This window comes from Scardinius erythrophthalmus (genome assembly GCF_964197995.2).
Source record: "Scardinius erythrophthalmus genome assembly, chromosome: 1".
NCBI lineage: Eukaryota > Metazoa > Chordata > Actinopteri > Cypriniformes > Leuciscidae > Scardinius > Scardinius erythrophthalmus.
Genome location: NC_138221.1, coordinates 51651203 through 51667834, shown reverse-complemented (window position 1 = coordinate 51667834; position 16632 = coordinate 51651203). Strand labels below are relative to the sequence as shown.

Genomic DNA, 16632 nt, shown 5'->3' with positions numbered 1-16632 from the left:
CTTGTGCTTTGACTCGTTCACTAATCTGAACAGCCAATCAGAGTTCTCTTTCTCACCAACGGCCCGATGCCGATTCTACATGCTTAATCGGGCAAAAAAAAAAAACGAAACAATTTTTTTTATAAAATGTATTATACATTAGTATAATATGACTTGCTGTTTTTGTTTGTTTGGTTTTTATTGTATTTATATGATATTTGTATTTTTGTAACAAATTCGCAGCAAGTTTACATAAAAATATTGACAAATTTATTAGTAGATTTTTTGCGTCATTAAAGGTCCCGTTTTTCCTGTGTTTTTGAAGCTTTGATTGTGTTTACAGTGTGCAATATAACGTGTTTGTTTCGTGTGTAAAAAAACACAGTATTTTTCACCCAATTTACTTATCTGTAGGCTATACCGTTGTTTTCACTGTCCTAAAAACGGGCTGATGACTTCCTTGTTCTATGAAGTCCCTCCTTCAGAAATACGTAACAAGTTCTGATTGTGCCAGCGGTTCCTGTGTTGTGATTCGACAGCAGCTTAGCGCACGTTGCCCAGAAAGGTCACGCCACTTACCATAACGTGGAGATGCATGGGCTCAGTGTTATTGTAAACATGTCTTTAATATTACCTTATCAATTTGAGCCGTAATCAGACCCGGAGAACATAGATGAAATGGATCATTTAGAACCTGTTCACGCACGACTTTTGCAGGATGTTTCACAATGGTAAGCTCAAGCTGTTTAACAAAGGTGATTTGACTCCGGGATGAAAATAACTGCGTCTCGACGACATGGCGACAAACACACTCTACAAACGCAACTCTTCCTCTTCTCCGTGGGAGCGCAACAATACCACGCCCCCTTTTTTTGTGTATTCCTGTGGGCGGAGGTTAGTCAAAAAACTGTTCTAGTGACGTCATTAAAGCAGGAAGTAGAGGGATGTAGTCCAAACCGGCCGTTCGCTGTAGGCTTTGAAAGGGGACTTCTGTTAAATAAAATATCTCGCTTGGCATTGAACTTTGAGCTTTATAATTTTATGCTCTAACAGCAACATTACACACTAACTAAAGTTTGAAAAATGGGATCCCGAAGAACAGGACCTTTAAAGTCTTATCAGTAAATAATATTCAGATCTCTCTCTGGCTGTGTTCAAAGAATAAGACGGCTGTCTCATTGCCCAGTCAGTCAGTGACTCACCAGACAGCTTTTTAGTATGAAGGCGCCTTTTATGGAAACTGGTTTTACATTTCAAGAACAAATTTATGTGAGCTTTAGAGATAACCAAGTGAATATTTAATGATTACAATGCTTATATCTGGTTAAAAATTTATCTTAAGCTGAAAATGTACATGTGTAAACTATTTCGCTGTTTTTAACTGCTCTGTCACACCAGCAGCGTTTTTTATTTATTTTATTTTTATCTAACTGCTGACCCACACGCACAGGATTGTGGGATATCATAGGCAGCGAAAGACGCATATGTGCTGCCTTCAAAAATCAACCAGACAGAATTTTTGACATTATGTTAGGGGAACATTTGAATACCTTCCTACCAATGTATGCTGTCTGAGAGGGCAGCGTTGTTCAGGTTTCACACAGCCTCACTCTCTCCCGCTGTCGCTCATGGTGAGGCGGGATTCCTCGTTATCTGGCCGTACCTGGTAGTGCTCATTAATCGCCTTGGAGACTGAGCTGATCGGCTGGTGTCTGAGCTGTGATTAGACTGTGTGTGTGAGACTGTGTGCGCGCGCCTGTGCGCGTGAGGGAGAGAATGTGCCAGACTTCACATGCTCCTTTTAAACAAGTTAAAGTTGCCCTAGATGGATCTGACTCCATATCCAGACTTAACAGAGAGGAAGGTCTGAGCCGCCACTATTCCCTGGGTTAATCAGCCAAAAGGTTCGGCAGTTGCACCAAGGCACAAGTTGTTGGAGGAACCGCTGTTAGATGTTGACTGAAACATTTCTTCAGAATCCCTGTTCACCATCACTCTTATGATTCAACACAAAAGCATTATACAAATGATTTGAATTGATTGTCATTTGCCAAGCTTCATGAAAGCAGAACTTTTCCCCATAAAAGAGTAGATTGTATTGTACCTTTCTTTTTCTGATTTTTATTTGTTTTATTTTATTTTTCAAGGTTTAAAAATGTGTAATGTTGGGGTTCTTCTCAGAGCTCATAGCATGAACTCTTTATCAAAGAACATTTTTAAATTGCCTTCGGAGAACATGAATGGAGGAAAATACTTGAAACCAATGCTGCTGAAAAAGTGTCCTATCGCTGTTTTGCTCTATAATACATTTTTTGACGTAAGTTTGTGTTGTGTATTAAACAAACTCTTTTTTTTTTCTCTCTCTTTTACTTTCTCAGCACGTTCCCCAGTTTTCAGCGCTATGTTTGAACATGAGATGGAGGAGAGTAAAAAGGTGAGTCGGGTGTAGTCTCCCTCCCTTCTCCCATTTTGTCTCATTAATCTTCAAAAGCAGTGAGACAACTCCAGTCCTTTTAGGCTGTCACAATCACAGAGCCCCTCACACCATCTACATTTCATGTTGTTTTCATGCAAGTGTTTTCCTGATGTCTCAATTCTGTGGTTTTTATACAGTAAGTGTATCTCTCAATAAGAATTATTTTCAGTCCGGCCGTGTGTTTGATCTAATGCCTCTGCATTTACAGAATTGCTCAACTGTACTGTCTTCCTGCTTGTTTTCAATAGCCGATGATAAATCACTATTTGCTATTTTTCTTACGTGGCTTTTTAATATGGCAGTCTTATTAGGCCTGATATAGATCACAGCAGTGAGGATAGCCTGTGTAAATCAAGAGGGCTGCACTTTAAATACAAAAAGTGGAATTTTTGGAATATATTTTATATATTCGCAGCATTGTTATTGTTAGCTACAACTTAAACTATTAAAAATAATATTAAAATGAAAAAAACATTTTTTTTTAAATGTAATTCGATAACTAAGTTTGTTGAAATACATAAAACTGAAATAAAATATAGAAAATAATACAAAATAATTAAAGGACACTAATATAAATATAAAAAATAAAAGCTAATTCATTATATGATTAAGTACTGCAATAGTATATAAATGATCCTGAAATTACACCCCTACCCTTCCCCTGATAGACTTCCTGCTCTTCCTCCTTATCATCATCTATGATATTCACATATTTCACCATCTGCTGATCCAGTATTCCTCTGCCTCCCTCCTCCTGTCGTTCTCTCCATATCCCCCCTTTCCCGGAGTTTCATCATGCACCATTTTTTGGGACAGGATGTGCTTGCTTTTGGGGTTTGTGGAGCATTGAGATTTCCTGTTGTTCCTTTTGCTTGTGTGGCTTATTAACTTTGTGAGGGTCCATGCAAATATGTGAGACTGTGTGTGTGTGTGTGTGGTTAATAGATGAATGTTGGGATCTGGGGCTCAGTTTGTGTATAGGCATGTGTGAAAGCGAGTGTGTCAGGTCTAGATGATGGTTGGGGCTCAATGATTTAGCTGTGGCATCTGTAGAATATTGATGGCTAATGGCTTTGATGCTCAAATAGAGAAAATCTCAAGAGAATAGAGAGGAAATGCCTCATCAGAGAGAGACTAAACAGATGAGTTGCCCTTTATATCTAAAGGAAAGACTCCTGAAAATCTGCACATGAGCTTGTCTGGATACTTCAGTGACTTTTCACACCAGAGCTTCAGGTGTGGGCCAGAGTACTTTTGATGACCAAGTTCTTTTTTTTTGGTTGGTGTGGAGCTGTTTTAGGAACTGTGAAAACCTGCGATCTTCATCTATTGCAGTGCATCCACATGCATCATGTTAAAAGGATAGTTTACTTTAAAAAAAAAAGAAGAAGAAAAAGGGACTCTTATGCAGGGCATTTACTTGTCCGAGTAAAAAGTTGCTTGTCCGAATAATATTAATAATTATTATTTTTATTATTATTATTTATTAAATAATTGATATATTCTGAAGCAATATACTTATCAGTGTTAAATCAGCTGGAATATTTAAAGCTACAATGTTGTTGTTGTTTTTTCGCCGTTAGGGGTCGCTAACCTCTTACAATAACAAAGGCGTAGATTGATGACGCAGTGAATAAGCGGAATCATGGAACTTGTCATCATGCCGATGGATCTAATAATGTCTACCCTTACAAAAAAAAAGTATACTTCAAGTTAATTTTATGAAGTATACTTGAGTAATGTTCAAGTATATTTTTAAGTATACTTAATGTAGTAAGTATACTAATGTCAATATGTACTAGTAGTAAACTTGTAAGTGTACTATTTTAATACCGCTTGGGACTAAATTGGCCCACTTGAAGTATATAAAAGTATGTTTAAGTGTACTATAAGTGTAACAGTAGTAAACTTTAAGTGCACAACTAGTTTTCTTTTAATGTACTCTCAGTAAACTACTAGGTTAGTAGTTTTATACTACAAGTTTTCTTTAAGTGAACTTAACATCATGCTTATAGTTTACCATTTCTATATTATTTTTACTCTTTTAGTGTACTCTCAGTAAACTATTAGTTTATTAGTTTTATACTACAAGTTTACTTAGAGTACACTAAAAGAGTAAAAATAATATATAAATGGTAAACTATAAGTATAATGTTAAGTTCACTTAAAGAAAACTTGTAGTATAAAACTACTAAACTAGTAGTATTCTTTAAGTGAACTTAACATCATACTTATAGTTTACCATGTATATATACTTCCGGCATACCAATCATAAATGTTTGAGGAGGGATTAACATGATGCCGACAGCGCAGCGGCGCTGAAGGAGATTTATAAATCACATTACTCCTAGCTTTTTGCTATAACAATTGTGCCTTTTAATCTCACAGTTATAGCAGCCAGAGAAAATATGATGTTTAAATATCAAAGGCTAGAGCCCAACTAAAGCCAACACCTTTCACCATCATGGTGACTACAAATGAAACGATAAATAATCAACATCTAAACCTCTGTTGATTCTCAACAAGATATTTTGTAGACGTCTGATAGAAATAAAGTCAGTCTGTTTAGTAATAAGTTAAGCTGGTAATGTTCGTCTTCGGTTCAAACTTGCAATGGCACACTCTGCGCACTGTCACCTGTTTAAATAGGCCACGCCCCTCCCTTACAGAAGCTTAACATTATCTCAGCTTAACATGATTAGTGCAATGAATCTTTCAGCTAAATAGTACAAACAACTAATGTTGTTTAGTAATGATAGCAGGTTTTTACTAAACATAAAAGAATAAGTAATGATTACTCGTAAGTTTAATTAGAAACAAAATCTGGGTTTACAGTGCTTCATCGTTCTGATTGGTTTTAAGACTATCCAATTGCGCCCTATATACCATTTATATATTATTTTTACTCTTTTAGTGTACTCTCAGTAAACTACTAGTTAAGTAGTTTTATTCTATAAGTTTTCTTTAAGTGAACTTAACATTATACTTACAGTTTACTATTTATATACAATTTTTGCAGTTGCAGTAGGCCTACAGTACACTACTATGTTCAAATGTTATTTTTTATACTTGAAAAATACCTTTAATTCTACTTTAATTTTAAAAACATTTTATTAGCTTCATCCTTTTTTATCAACACTTAAATGTCAGTAAGTTTCATAAAGAAAGGGAACATTTTGTTAAAATGTTGAGAAAATAGTTGAGAAAATCACATATTTGTCAAAGACTACGCCTTGATCAGATCCAGAACGATGATCAAAACACAGGTGGAGTAGATCGAGTCCAACACCCCCAAAGATTCACAGTCGTTTTCTCTTCATGGGTTAGGCCTACACTTCATTTCATTTGGAAACATTAAGCAGTTTTGATTTACAATCTGTTTAATGTTTGATGTCACATTATTTTACATTTGAGTGAGCAATCTTCTATCACATGTTTCAGCTTCTTCTTCTCCTGTGTTTTGATCCAGAGATTCTGTTTTATGTTTTACATATCTGTTTTATAGCAACACTTTAATCAATATTTTCAAACAAAGTTTCATAAGACTGTATATGAAAAACGATGTAAAAAAAGTATATTTAATAGGCTACTCGATCAAAAGAGTTAACACAACTACAAGCCAAGTATACTTTGAATAATAAAAATTTTAAGTATATCTTGATCAAAAGATTGAGTACAAGTATAGGCTAAATATACTTGGACTTTTCTCTCAGTATAAGTCAAGTACACTTAAGTGTATTTAAGTATATTTTTGAGAAGTATGTAAAATGTAGACTAAAAGTATGCTTTCTTCTTTTTAGTTTAAAAGAAGTATACTAACACTTGAATAAACTTATTTTCCATGCTCATTTTATTTACTCTATAAGCTATTCCACCTGAAACTTTGTTACTATATAAAGCTGAACATGTTAGTTTATAAGACGGTGTGTAATATTATGTTTTTAAAAAAGTATTTAATAAGCTCCTCATTAAAAATAGTAAACACAAGTACAAGCCAAAAATACTTAGAATACTTAATTATACTTTTAAGTATATCTTGATCAACAAGTATAGGCTAAATATACTTAGACTTTTCTGTCAGTATAAGTCAAGTATACTTAAGTGCAATTTGAAGTATATTTCTGAGAAGAACATAAAGTATATTTCTGAGAAGTATATAAAAAGTAGACTGAAAGTATACTTTCTTATTTTTAGTTTAAAAGAAGTATACTAATAGAACACTTGAATAAACTTCTTTTTCGTAAGGGTATGGATGAGTGAAAACATTCATGTTAACATGACTGTGGTATGAAGCAGGGCACGATTGCTAATGAGAGACTTAAAGGAATGAGGACATTTAATTCTATCGAACTAATGTAACCGCAAGTGCAGAATTACTACTCACACTGGTCAGTTTATTAGACGAATGAAACTTGTGAGGTAACGCAGCACTGTTTCACTTGGTCTAACGTTACACTATCATACTAAACTGCATTTGAGTAAGTTGAAAGTTATAATGTTATTCTATGTGTTAGTTTTTTTGGCTGTATGAGACTAGCAGTAAGCTAGATCAACATTAGAATAACATACTGATCATATTCTAATATTTCATCATGTTGAGTTATATAACATTGATTCGTTTTAAGTACATTTGCTCACCTGTCTAATAAAGTACATGCAAGAGCGGCGTCCCAGTCAAGTCGTGACTCGTGAAGCTCTGTCAAGTCCAAGTTAGTTGCGGACGTGTAGCTCTTGGCATCTCGAAAACGCCATGCTGATATTGATCCTCATTTTAGTTCTCCTTTTGTCCTAATGTCTGCTTGCCATGGTCCATAATGTTTGAATGAAACAACAGTGTGCCACTAGACGTAACGCAGTTGTCCATGTCTGTCGCCATGGTTACTATGGCAGTACAAGCGGAAACTAGGAATAACGCGGATATTAAGTCATTGACTGGCTTACAAGTTACAAGGGACGGGCTCTATTTAAAATTGTGAATTTCTCTGAATTTACAAATTCTTGGAAACATTTAGCATAATGTAAGTAGTAAATTTAAAGAAATAACACTGTGCAAGTGTTTTTTGGATATTTTGATATCATATATATTATATTACATATTGTACCTTTAAATCTGCATATTGTAATATCTGCACCCCCCCCATCTTAAATGTATGCGTCATCTTTCATTTTAAATTCCTAAATTTGATCAATAAATTTAATTATTTAGAATAAGACACTATAGGACTGTTACCCTAGGTAGTGCTGATCAAATTAAATCATTTACACTGAAAAATTACAATTGCTTTAACTAATGTTATGAGATTGTTTTAAATATACAAATAAGAAACGTTGGAAACAATGATACTTTTAAACATAACACTAAACCGCCAGTAGGTGGCGGCAGGTGAGACTGAGACTGATGTTTATGAATGGGTCATTGAATCTTTGACTCGTTCAAAATGCTGAATCATTCAGTAATAAACACGGCGTAATGAGGAACACAGTGTTCCTGTGAGATACGCTATTGTTCTGGTTTGATCTTTGTTTGGAAATATTTTTGCTGCTGAAACAGAACAAAAACAGTCAATGTTGCATCTAAAATGTAAGTGACCTAATTTTAACTGTTTATTTAACTGTTGTATGAAATCAATGTCACATTTTCAATCATTATGGTATTCAGGAAAACAGCACTTGTGTGAGGTTGCTTAACTGTAATATGTTAAAAATATCTCCACATTTTGAATATTTTTCGGTAAATATGTTGTTAACTGAGTTTCATTTTGTGTGCACAACCTTGTTACCGTCAGTAATACATTATCCACTATCGATCGCAACTTACAATAAGTGTGTTAAAATCAGAATCATTCTCTCGTTTTAGTGATTCCCTAGTTATTTTTTTGTTATTTACGTTCTAATCGGGCTTCTTGTCCAGTCGGGCAAGTAAAATTCTTATTTACTTGCCCCTTCTAAAAATCCACTTGTCCCAGACAAGGGTTAATGTCGAGCCCTGATTGATTGTCGAGCCCTGATGTTGTCATTTACTCACCCTCATTTATTTGAAATAGAAATCTTGTTTAACATTATAAATGTCTTTACTGTCACTGTTAAATGCATCCTTACTTAAAAAAAAAAAAAAAAAGTATTGATTTCGATACATAAAATCCTACTCACTGAATTATGAACGGTAGTGTAGGTTTGGAATGTCATGACTGTGTGTGAATTCTTACGTTTGGCCAAACTAACCCCTTGTGGTTTTGGTCATAGAATAGAAAGCATCACAGCCTTCCATTTTTTTTGTGTATGACTTCGCCTCGTAATTTTTACCTAGTTACTGTAAGGGACTCATCCAGTGTTCACTTGAACGGGCCGTAACTATCAGCTCTGCAGCTGATATTAATATCCAAACTATGGTGAAAACACTATTTATTAGCACGGTAAAATAGATAAGCAGTTTAAGACATTAAATTCGTAAGCACATAACGCAAGAACACTTCTCTTTAAAATACATACAAGACTTTGATTATTCTAACACGTTAAACTAATATCTCACACACACACACACCAGTTCCAGAAAGAAAGAGAGGAAATAATGAGTTTTAAGAGTGATATGATGAAATCTATATGCTCTATCAATATCAATATATGCACTTATAAGACATGACATTAACTACTGTAACCATCAATCATTTATTTAACCCTTCTTTCGTTTCTTAGGTGGGTTATTAAATTGTATGTCAAAGCACTAGTTCCAGTTCAGTCTGGAGGCTACTTGCATTTGTCTTTGCGTTCCTTTGGGGATTCCGTCCTTTGCTCGAAAAATGTTTTTTTTTCTGGGTTTGTGGATTGGCTGGCGGTCTCGTCGTGTCTGGATTGATGCCTTGGGCGGCCAGTCACGTGGTGTGTTGCCGGATGGATGGAAAGTCTTTGGAAGTCCTTGAACTTTGCAGCAAAACTTAACTTAGGGCCGAGACTCTCAAGGTTTGTTAGTTTGCTCAGACTCAAATGGCAGATTGTCTGATTTAGATCCGGAGTTTCTATGAAATTCTGCTTCTTGATTAGTCTGAAAAAATTAATTTGGGTCTGTTTCTTTCTCAAATCCTACATTACTTTTGTAATTCGTTTTTGTTATGATACTCCCAATTTTGGAACTCCTAAACTTTGTGTAAAAAAAGCCTGAGATGTGACTGTTGCCGCACCTTTAGGCTACACAGACTTTTATATTCTGTAGTAGCCTTTAATAAATTGTGTTTTTCTTTTGAGTGAACTTTTTCATTTGACCTTGCCGTGTGTCTGTGGGTGGGTGGAGTTCCTAGCAGTAGCTGGATTAATTAGTTTAGCTGTGATGGACGGGTTGGGACGGAAAAGCCTTTGTTACCAGCACGACAATCGACAAAGAGTTTGTGCTCCGGCAGCCTTGGGCAGAAGAGAGAAACTCGCAGCACTCATTCCGGAACATTGATCAGGGCAGGAACAGAAAATGGATTGAGGCTTTCTGAACTATATATTAATTTGCTTTTAGCCACTCTGTCCTTTTGTGTGCTCGTATGCACTCTACGGTGGAGGTCAGTGGTCGTGTGAATTTGGTGTGTTCGCTGTTAATGAGCAGAAAAGCCAGATTTCGTCACAATTACGCATTATGCTTCTACAACAGTTTTAACACCCTGAACTGCATCAGGTCCAATCACATCAGCTCTTAAAACTTAGTAGACTGACAGGAATCTTAAGGTTGACCAGATTCTGCTGTGATTTCCTGCCTAGAACCGAGTGGAGATAAACGACGTGGAGGCTGAGGTCTTTAAAGAGATGATGTTCTTCATCTACACTGGCAAAGCACCCAATCTGGACAAGATGGCTGACGACCTGCTCGCTGCTGCTGACAAGGCGAGTATTGCGCAAGCAAGCACAAACACCAAATTTAGCTATATATATGCCAAACAGAGGAAGAAGTTTTTTAAAGCCACGATGGCATTTTTTGCCCCTTCACAGTCATGCATTCACATTTTTCTTGCCAGACACACTAATAAAATTACCAGAATGTGCATGTGTCATGAGCAGCAAACTAAAATGATAATCAAGTATTGGTTGCAAATAGTACGTGCTTTGTTTTGCCAACTCTAGCGTGCATATTTTTACTGAAGTGCATGCCTCTGTCTTTAGTATGCTCTAGAGCGGCTGAAGGTGATGTGTGAGGACGCTCTGTGCACCAGTCTGTCCGTGGAAAACGCAGCAGAGATTCTGATCTTGGCTGACCTGCACAGCGCTGACCAGCTCAAGACGCAGGCTGTCGACTTCATCAACTAGTGAGTGGTACTCCAGTCATTAGTTCAGATTTTACTTGCCCTGCCTACATTTTCAGTGGCCCCACCAAAATAAATTGATTAACATTAAATAATGGCAATATGTAAATGTATTTTTAAATGTATTACAATTTTTATTTTACACACACACACACACACATTACAAATACAGTAGAAAGTGTAAAAAAAAAAAAATTCCAATTAAATATTGTCATTATTAAATGTTTATCATGGGAATATTTACATATATTTTTTAATTGTATTCTCTCTCTCTCTCTCTCTCTCTCTCTCTCTCTCTCTCTCTCTCTCTCTCTCTCTCTCTCTCTTAGAATAGCAAATACTGTATGAGTTCTTTCAATTTACTGTTATTTTCACTCAGTCCCCTCCTCTGTTCTCTCCACAGTCCACACTTATCTTTTATGCTCTATATTGTATATTTTTTTTTCTTTTTTTTTTAACTAGCTTGTTCAGTCTGTCTTTGCAGCAGCTTTATTGGACGGTGTAATTTTGAGTTCATTTTGTGGATGGCAGTAACTTGGCTGGCATGAAGCTGGACTGTGGCCATATCATTTCTGTTCTCTCTCTCTCCATCTCTATACAAAAACACCCACCGCCACAACAACAGCAGAGACAGAGGGAGATCAATAACAAGGGCAACACAGAAAATAAACATGCACACCAGCACCCTCTCCCAAAATGATTCGTCCTCTCTGCCCTTCTTTTCCTGCTTTCATGTTTGCTGCTTATGTTATTGGTTTATGTGCTCGTCTTCCTCTTCTCAAATGGTTTTATTGCGGCATGTTGGAGTTTAGTGTCAGAGTGCAGCAGTTTTCCACACAGTGCCAGACTTTGTCCAGTCATCACAGGACAAGGACTGCCAGCAGGAGCATCCACCCCCCCCTGCTCAGGAAAAGAAAGTGAAATTTTGCAAATGAATACATTTAAAACAATACAATGAAATATGTTTTCTATTCCAACTAAACACAACTACAAGCATAAAGCATGGCCACTGTAGTCCGATTCAAGAACGAATGACTCATGATCTGGTTCTTTTTTGGTTCGAGATTTAAACAAATCTTTCTTTTAATTTTTTTTAAATAAAAGCCTTTCCGACAGACAGCATACAGTTTAGACTCTCTAAAAGGAATTTTGTACTTATATAATTGCTGAGTATACTTACAAAAATGGTGAGAGACAAAACCACAAAAAAAGAGAAGTAAGTTGTGCAATAATGTATGCATAGAGAGTAAATGGTTATAAAGATTCTTTAAGAAAAATTATTTGGCAATCTGAAAGGTCTTAAAATCGTTTACATGACTCATTAACAGAATCATGTGGAGCGGATAATGGATTAACATCCGATGTACTAAATTGCAAGTACTAGAAGAATTGGGATGTATCAATATATCATAAGGAATAATATCTATGTATTTTTTAACATATTATTGGGAGATTTTAGAGATTTTTCTAATTTATTGGTTTCAATATTTAAGTGCATTTTCATGTCCTATATTACCTCCTGCTCTTTTCTAGCTCATTTAAAGTTACTCTTTAAAAACAAAATACTCTAATTTAAATATCTATTTTTCACACTGTATTTTATAATGTTGTGGTGCCTAAATTCTTTACAGTATTTAAAACTATTGATTTTAGTTCAGTGTTTATTTTTAATTTATGTTAATTTATTAGTAGTTTATTAGTAGTTTGTTTATTTTTGATTCAGTGTTTATTTTTAATTATTCAATTATTTCAATTATTCATTTTTCAGGTATTCAGCCATAACATAAAAAAATGACTTGTAGGTTTTGGCCAGAATTGTAATATCAGTGCATCTTTAGAAAGATTGTGCTCTTGCAAAAGATGTGGGTTTAAGTCATGCAGCGTGTCCTATTCCCATTCCCCCTCATATCACCATTGTTTCCTGTCATGTCTACTTTTTCCATATTCGATTACTCCAGTGCATGAATCCTGAGCAACACTTTCAAATTAAATTCTGAATGCTTGATAAATGTATATAGTTTTTTCCATTGACACATTTACAAACACAAGACAATTGTAAAAAAAAGTCCCCCCCGCCCCCCCGGTCTTGTTTACTTCCCATTTATTCTGGAAAGCTTGTGCTTGTAACCTGTTCTTTGTGGATGGTTGACCGCGCAGTGACCTTTTGCATTGGGGAAAGTGGTATGGGTATCTGCCCGCAAAGCCTGATGTCGACACTGTGAGCAAGAGCTGCAATTAATGCCAAGTGTTTGGGGGCAACAGCGTGGCGGGGTTAGGGGGAGGTCAGCGTCTCGCACACAAACACACTCAGAGTAAATGTCGTTAAAGGCCATTTTTTGGTGTGCGTGATAGTGCAGTGTGAATGCCCTCGGGATGCTGAGCTCAGCGAAGAGGGTTGTGTTCTAAATGTTTCTCTCTCTCTTTCTCTCAGCCATGCGTCTGATGTGATGGAGACCTCAGGGTGGAAGTCGATGGTGGCGTCTCATCCTCACCTGGTTGCCGAGGCATATCGCTCCCTGGCCTCCGCCCAGTGCCCTTTCCTGGGCCCTCCCCGCAAACGACTCAAACAGTCTTAGTGCCGCCCCTTACCGTTACCTAACCCGCACACCTGCACACACACTCAACAGACAACTGCCTACAAGAGGGGGGGGGGCGGCTATTTTAGATTTACATCCCCCCCAAGCTCTGTCCCTTTAGATGCCTAAACCAGCTCTTGACCTGCCCCCTTCCTTCACGTTATCCAGACAGAACCCTCCAGCGCAGAGGACCCTGTTTGTCGCTGCCCCACCGTCGGGTTCCTCCGTGTTGAGTATTGAGTGTGGAGGCTGCCGCAGGTCGATTTCTGTCCAAAAATGTGGCCATCCTCTGCATCAGTCTGGCTGTCTGTTCCAGAGAGAAATGATTCTGTTGGACTGGATTCATGAGCGTGGGTGGATGGATCAAGGTTGAGCTTTTTGGTTGGGCAGTTAAACATGAGATGGATTAAGACTGGACTTTTTACGTAACTCCTTCCACTGGCACTACCTTGTGCTCTCCTTCACTGTGTGAACCGGTTCTCCATCTTCGCGTCATCCCTCCTTCCAAAAAATGATTGGCCGGTAGACATTCCCCTTTACAGTCATGGATTGAGGTTTTGTTCTTTCGAAAAGGAATAGAGGACAAACTCCGTTATCATTGCGAAATAACTTTTTAATAGGTAGCATGTGTCTTCGTAATGACGACATCAGCGTTTAGTAGATTCCTGTGTGACTATGAATCCTGTGTGACAACAAACAACCTTTTCCAGAACTGTCCTCTGCTTCTTGGGAAAATTGAAACCTAGAACTTGCCACCTTTATGAACTTTGACTTACAACCCACAAGCTAGCCTGACTTCCAAATGGAGATGGAGTTCAAATGGACTTACAGTGGTTTGGTCTCCGTTTACAGGGTGAATAAATTGACGAATCCAGTGAGGAGTGTAAAAATGGGGAAATGCTCATGGAACTCATTTTATTTTATTTTTCCTTGTGATGTTTATTTGAGATTTTTCCTCCTTGTAGCACTTGTGTATTTGATTCCAGGCTTTCTGTATGAAAAAAAAAAGCCAAAAAAACACAAACCTGTCTGTGTTTGTGTATTTCTTCTTGTTTTGTAACAGCCATAACATGATGTTTGTGTTATGGGCATATCTTAGCGGTTATCCTGCTTTCTGCTGATTTCATTATATCTTTATATTTGGTCTCAGTCATGGATTAGTCAAATCTGGAGCTCTTGCTGAAACAGAAAATTGGCTTTTTTAAATAAATAAAAGCCTGTCCGACAGACAACATACAGGGTTTTTGGTTCCATAAAAGGAATTTTGTACGGGTCTTAATCTTGGTTGTAAAAAACAAACAAAAAAACAACAACAACAAAACCAATCACACATAATAATTGCTGAGCATGCTCACAAAAATTGGGTAAAACACAACCAAAAATAAATAAATAAAATGAAACCTTTTCGATGTTCAACAGAGACCAAAGGCCCCCGATATATTTCAAGTGAAAACGTAGAACAAACGGTGTGACGTCGTTTTTGAACAAAGTCAGGCCAAAATGAAGTTCGTTTTGTGTTCATGTCGGGAGTTTGAAACGGCTTGCCTTTCCGGAAAAATGTCATTAAACTACCATTGGTCTGTGGCGATGATATAATAGGTAGGTGTGGCTCTGAGACTCCGCCTGCTTTGACATGGAAATCTTAATTTCTTTTGTTTAGTCCATCGAGGTCATATGTCTGCAAGTAAAAACATATATACACTGGAGAGTCACTTCATTGTAGAACCTGAATTCTAATTGAAAGAGACAGACTTTTTTTTTATGTTTAATACTGTAAAGCTGCTTTAAAGCGATCTATTATATCATGTGCTATGGGAGTAAATGTGGCGTGACTTTACTGAAGTGCTGACTTGCAGATGTCGTGCAAACATTCACTTTGCTATGATCAGATGCTTTCTTTACTACAATTTTCTCACAACTGTCATTTTATTTTATTGAGAGGAAAGCGCGGAGCACGTTCATCTAAAGGTAGTTCTCGGCAGCGTCGGGATGTGTACTGCTGGTCTCGTATTCGTAACTCTTTACCCCGAAGCGTAGAACAAAGAAGAACTTTGTTCGCCGCCAGTATATTGGGGCCTAAAAGGGTCATACATATTCTTGAAAAATTTGACATACTGGATGGTTCTTAGCGACAAAAGGACTTGAATGAATTACTTATAATCACCAACATTGAAATGCAAGAATAAATACTACTAAAATTGTTCTGTAAATTTTATTTTATTATTATTTTTATTAAGCAAAACCTTTTACTGATTAGTCCTCCAGATAAAATTCAGCGCTTAGTCTCTTTGCAGAATGTCATTCTTCTACACTACTCTCTCTCTCTCTCTCTCTCACACACTCACTCACTCACTCGTATAATGTATGAATGACATAAGACTGTTTTATTGTTTACCATAGCATAATCTGTTCTGATTCTCATACTATATTATTCTGAACCCAGTTTTAGGGAATCATACCTAAATTAACAAATCTGGATTACTACACGGATGACATTTTTGTAGGCCAGCCCGGCAGTTAGCATCACACTGGTTTGACGAAAACCCAATAGGATTTTTCCTTTGGCTTTTGGATAATTGCTGAAAATAAGGTCTGTGAATAACAAAACATATGATTCTTGCTCGTTTTGTTCATCGTGATAATCTTCACAAATGAACAACTTTTAAGAATTTTGAAGCGCAAATACCATCTGCAGAAGTCAAAAGCTAAACGTAGACTATAAACGAACTACACCGTGGTCACATGGTTTTGGCATCACTAAGCTTCTGACAGTTCGAGCTAATAGTTTGCAAGTGTGCGATTACAAATGAGGCTGAGAAAGAATAGTGAGTAGATGAGTTTACCTGTTCAGCTGAAGACAACCTCTGTAGTCCCATTTAGCCATTTGTTAACAACCGCATTAGTCAAGACAATTGTAAGCGTTAAAATAAATCACAAGAGAGTAGTACTGATGTATTTTATGTTATAGAATAAAACGTGAAAATATCTTTAGCTTGTGTTCACCACAGACCTTACTTCAGGCATGTAACCAAAAACCCATTTTTTAAAAAACCCATTGACTTCGGGATGATGAAACCAGAAGTGCTGAAATGCTGACTCGTTTCTGGGTTTTGGCCTACAAAAATACATCATCCCTGCAGAGCTCTTTTAAGTCACACCAAGAGCAATAACTAGAAAGATAACCGCTATAGCTGTGGCGTGGATATCCCTATTTTCATAGAATTAGATCAATTGTTAATACTTTATAGTTATAGTTATCCTCTTTGGTGTAAATGGGCTTAAATAGAGCTTGACATAACAGAATGTTGCTGTGTAACAAAACCAC

General features: G+C 36.7%; 1 protein-coding gene across 1 annotated transcript in view; it reads left to right on the top strand.

The window, feature by feature from the left end:
* spop (speckle type BTB/POZ protein) overlaps positions 1-16632 on the top strand; it is an 80608-nt gene that overhangs the window by 63208 nt on the left and 768 nt on the right. The window contains exons 8-11 of the mRNA XM_081386181.1: positions 2358-2413; positions 10193-10315; positions 10592-10734; positions 13163-16632. The exon at positions 13163-16632 is cut by the window's right edge and continues 768 nt beyond it. Coding sequence (XP_081242307.1) covers positions 2358-2413; positions 10193-10315; positions 10592-10734; positions 13163-13307 — 467 coding nt within the window. The 3' untranslated portion in view covers positions 13308-16632. The remainder of the gene's footprint in view (positions 1-2357; positions 2414-10192; positions 10316-10591; positions 10735-13162) is intronic.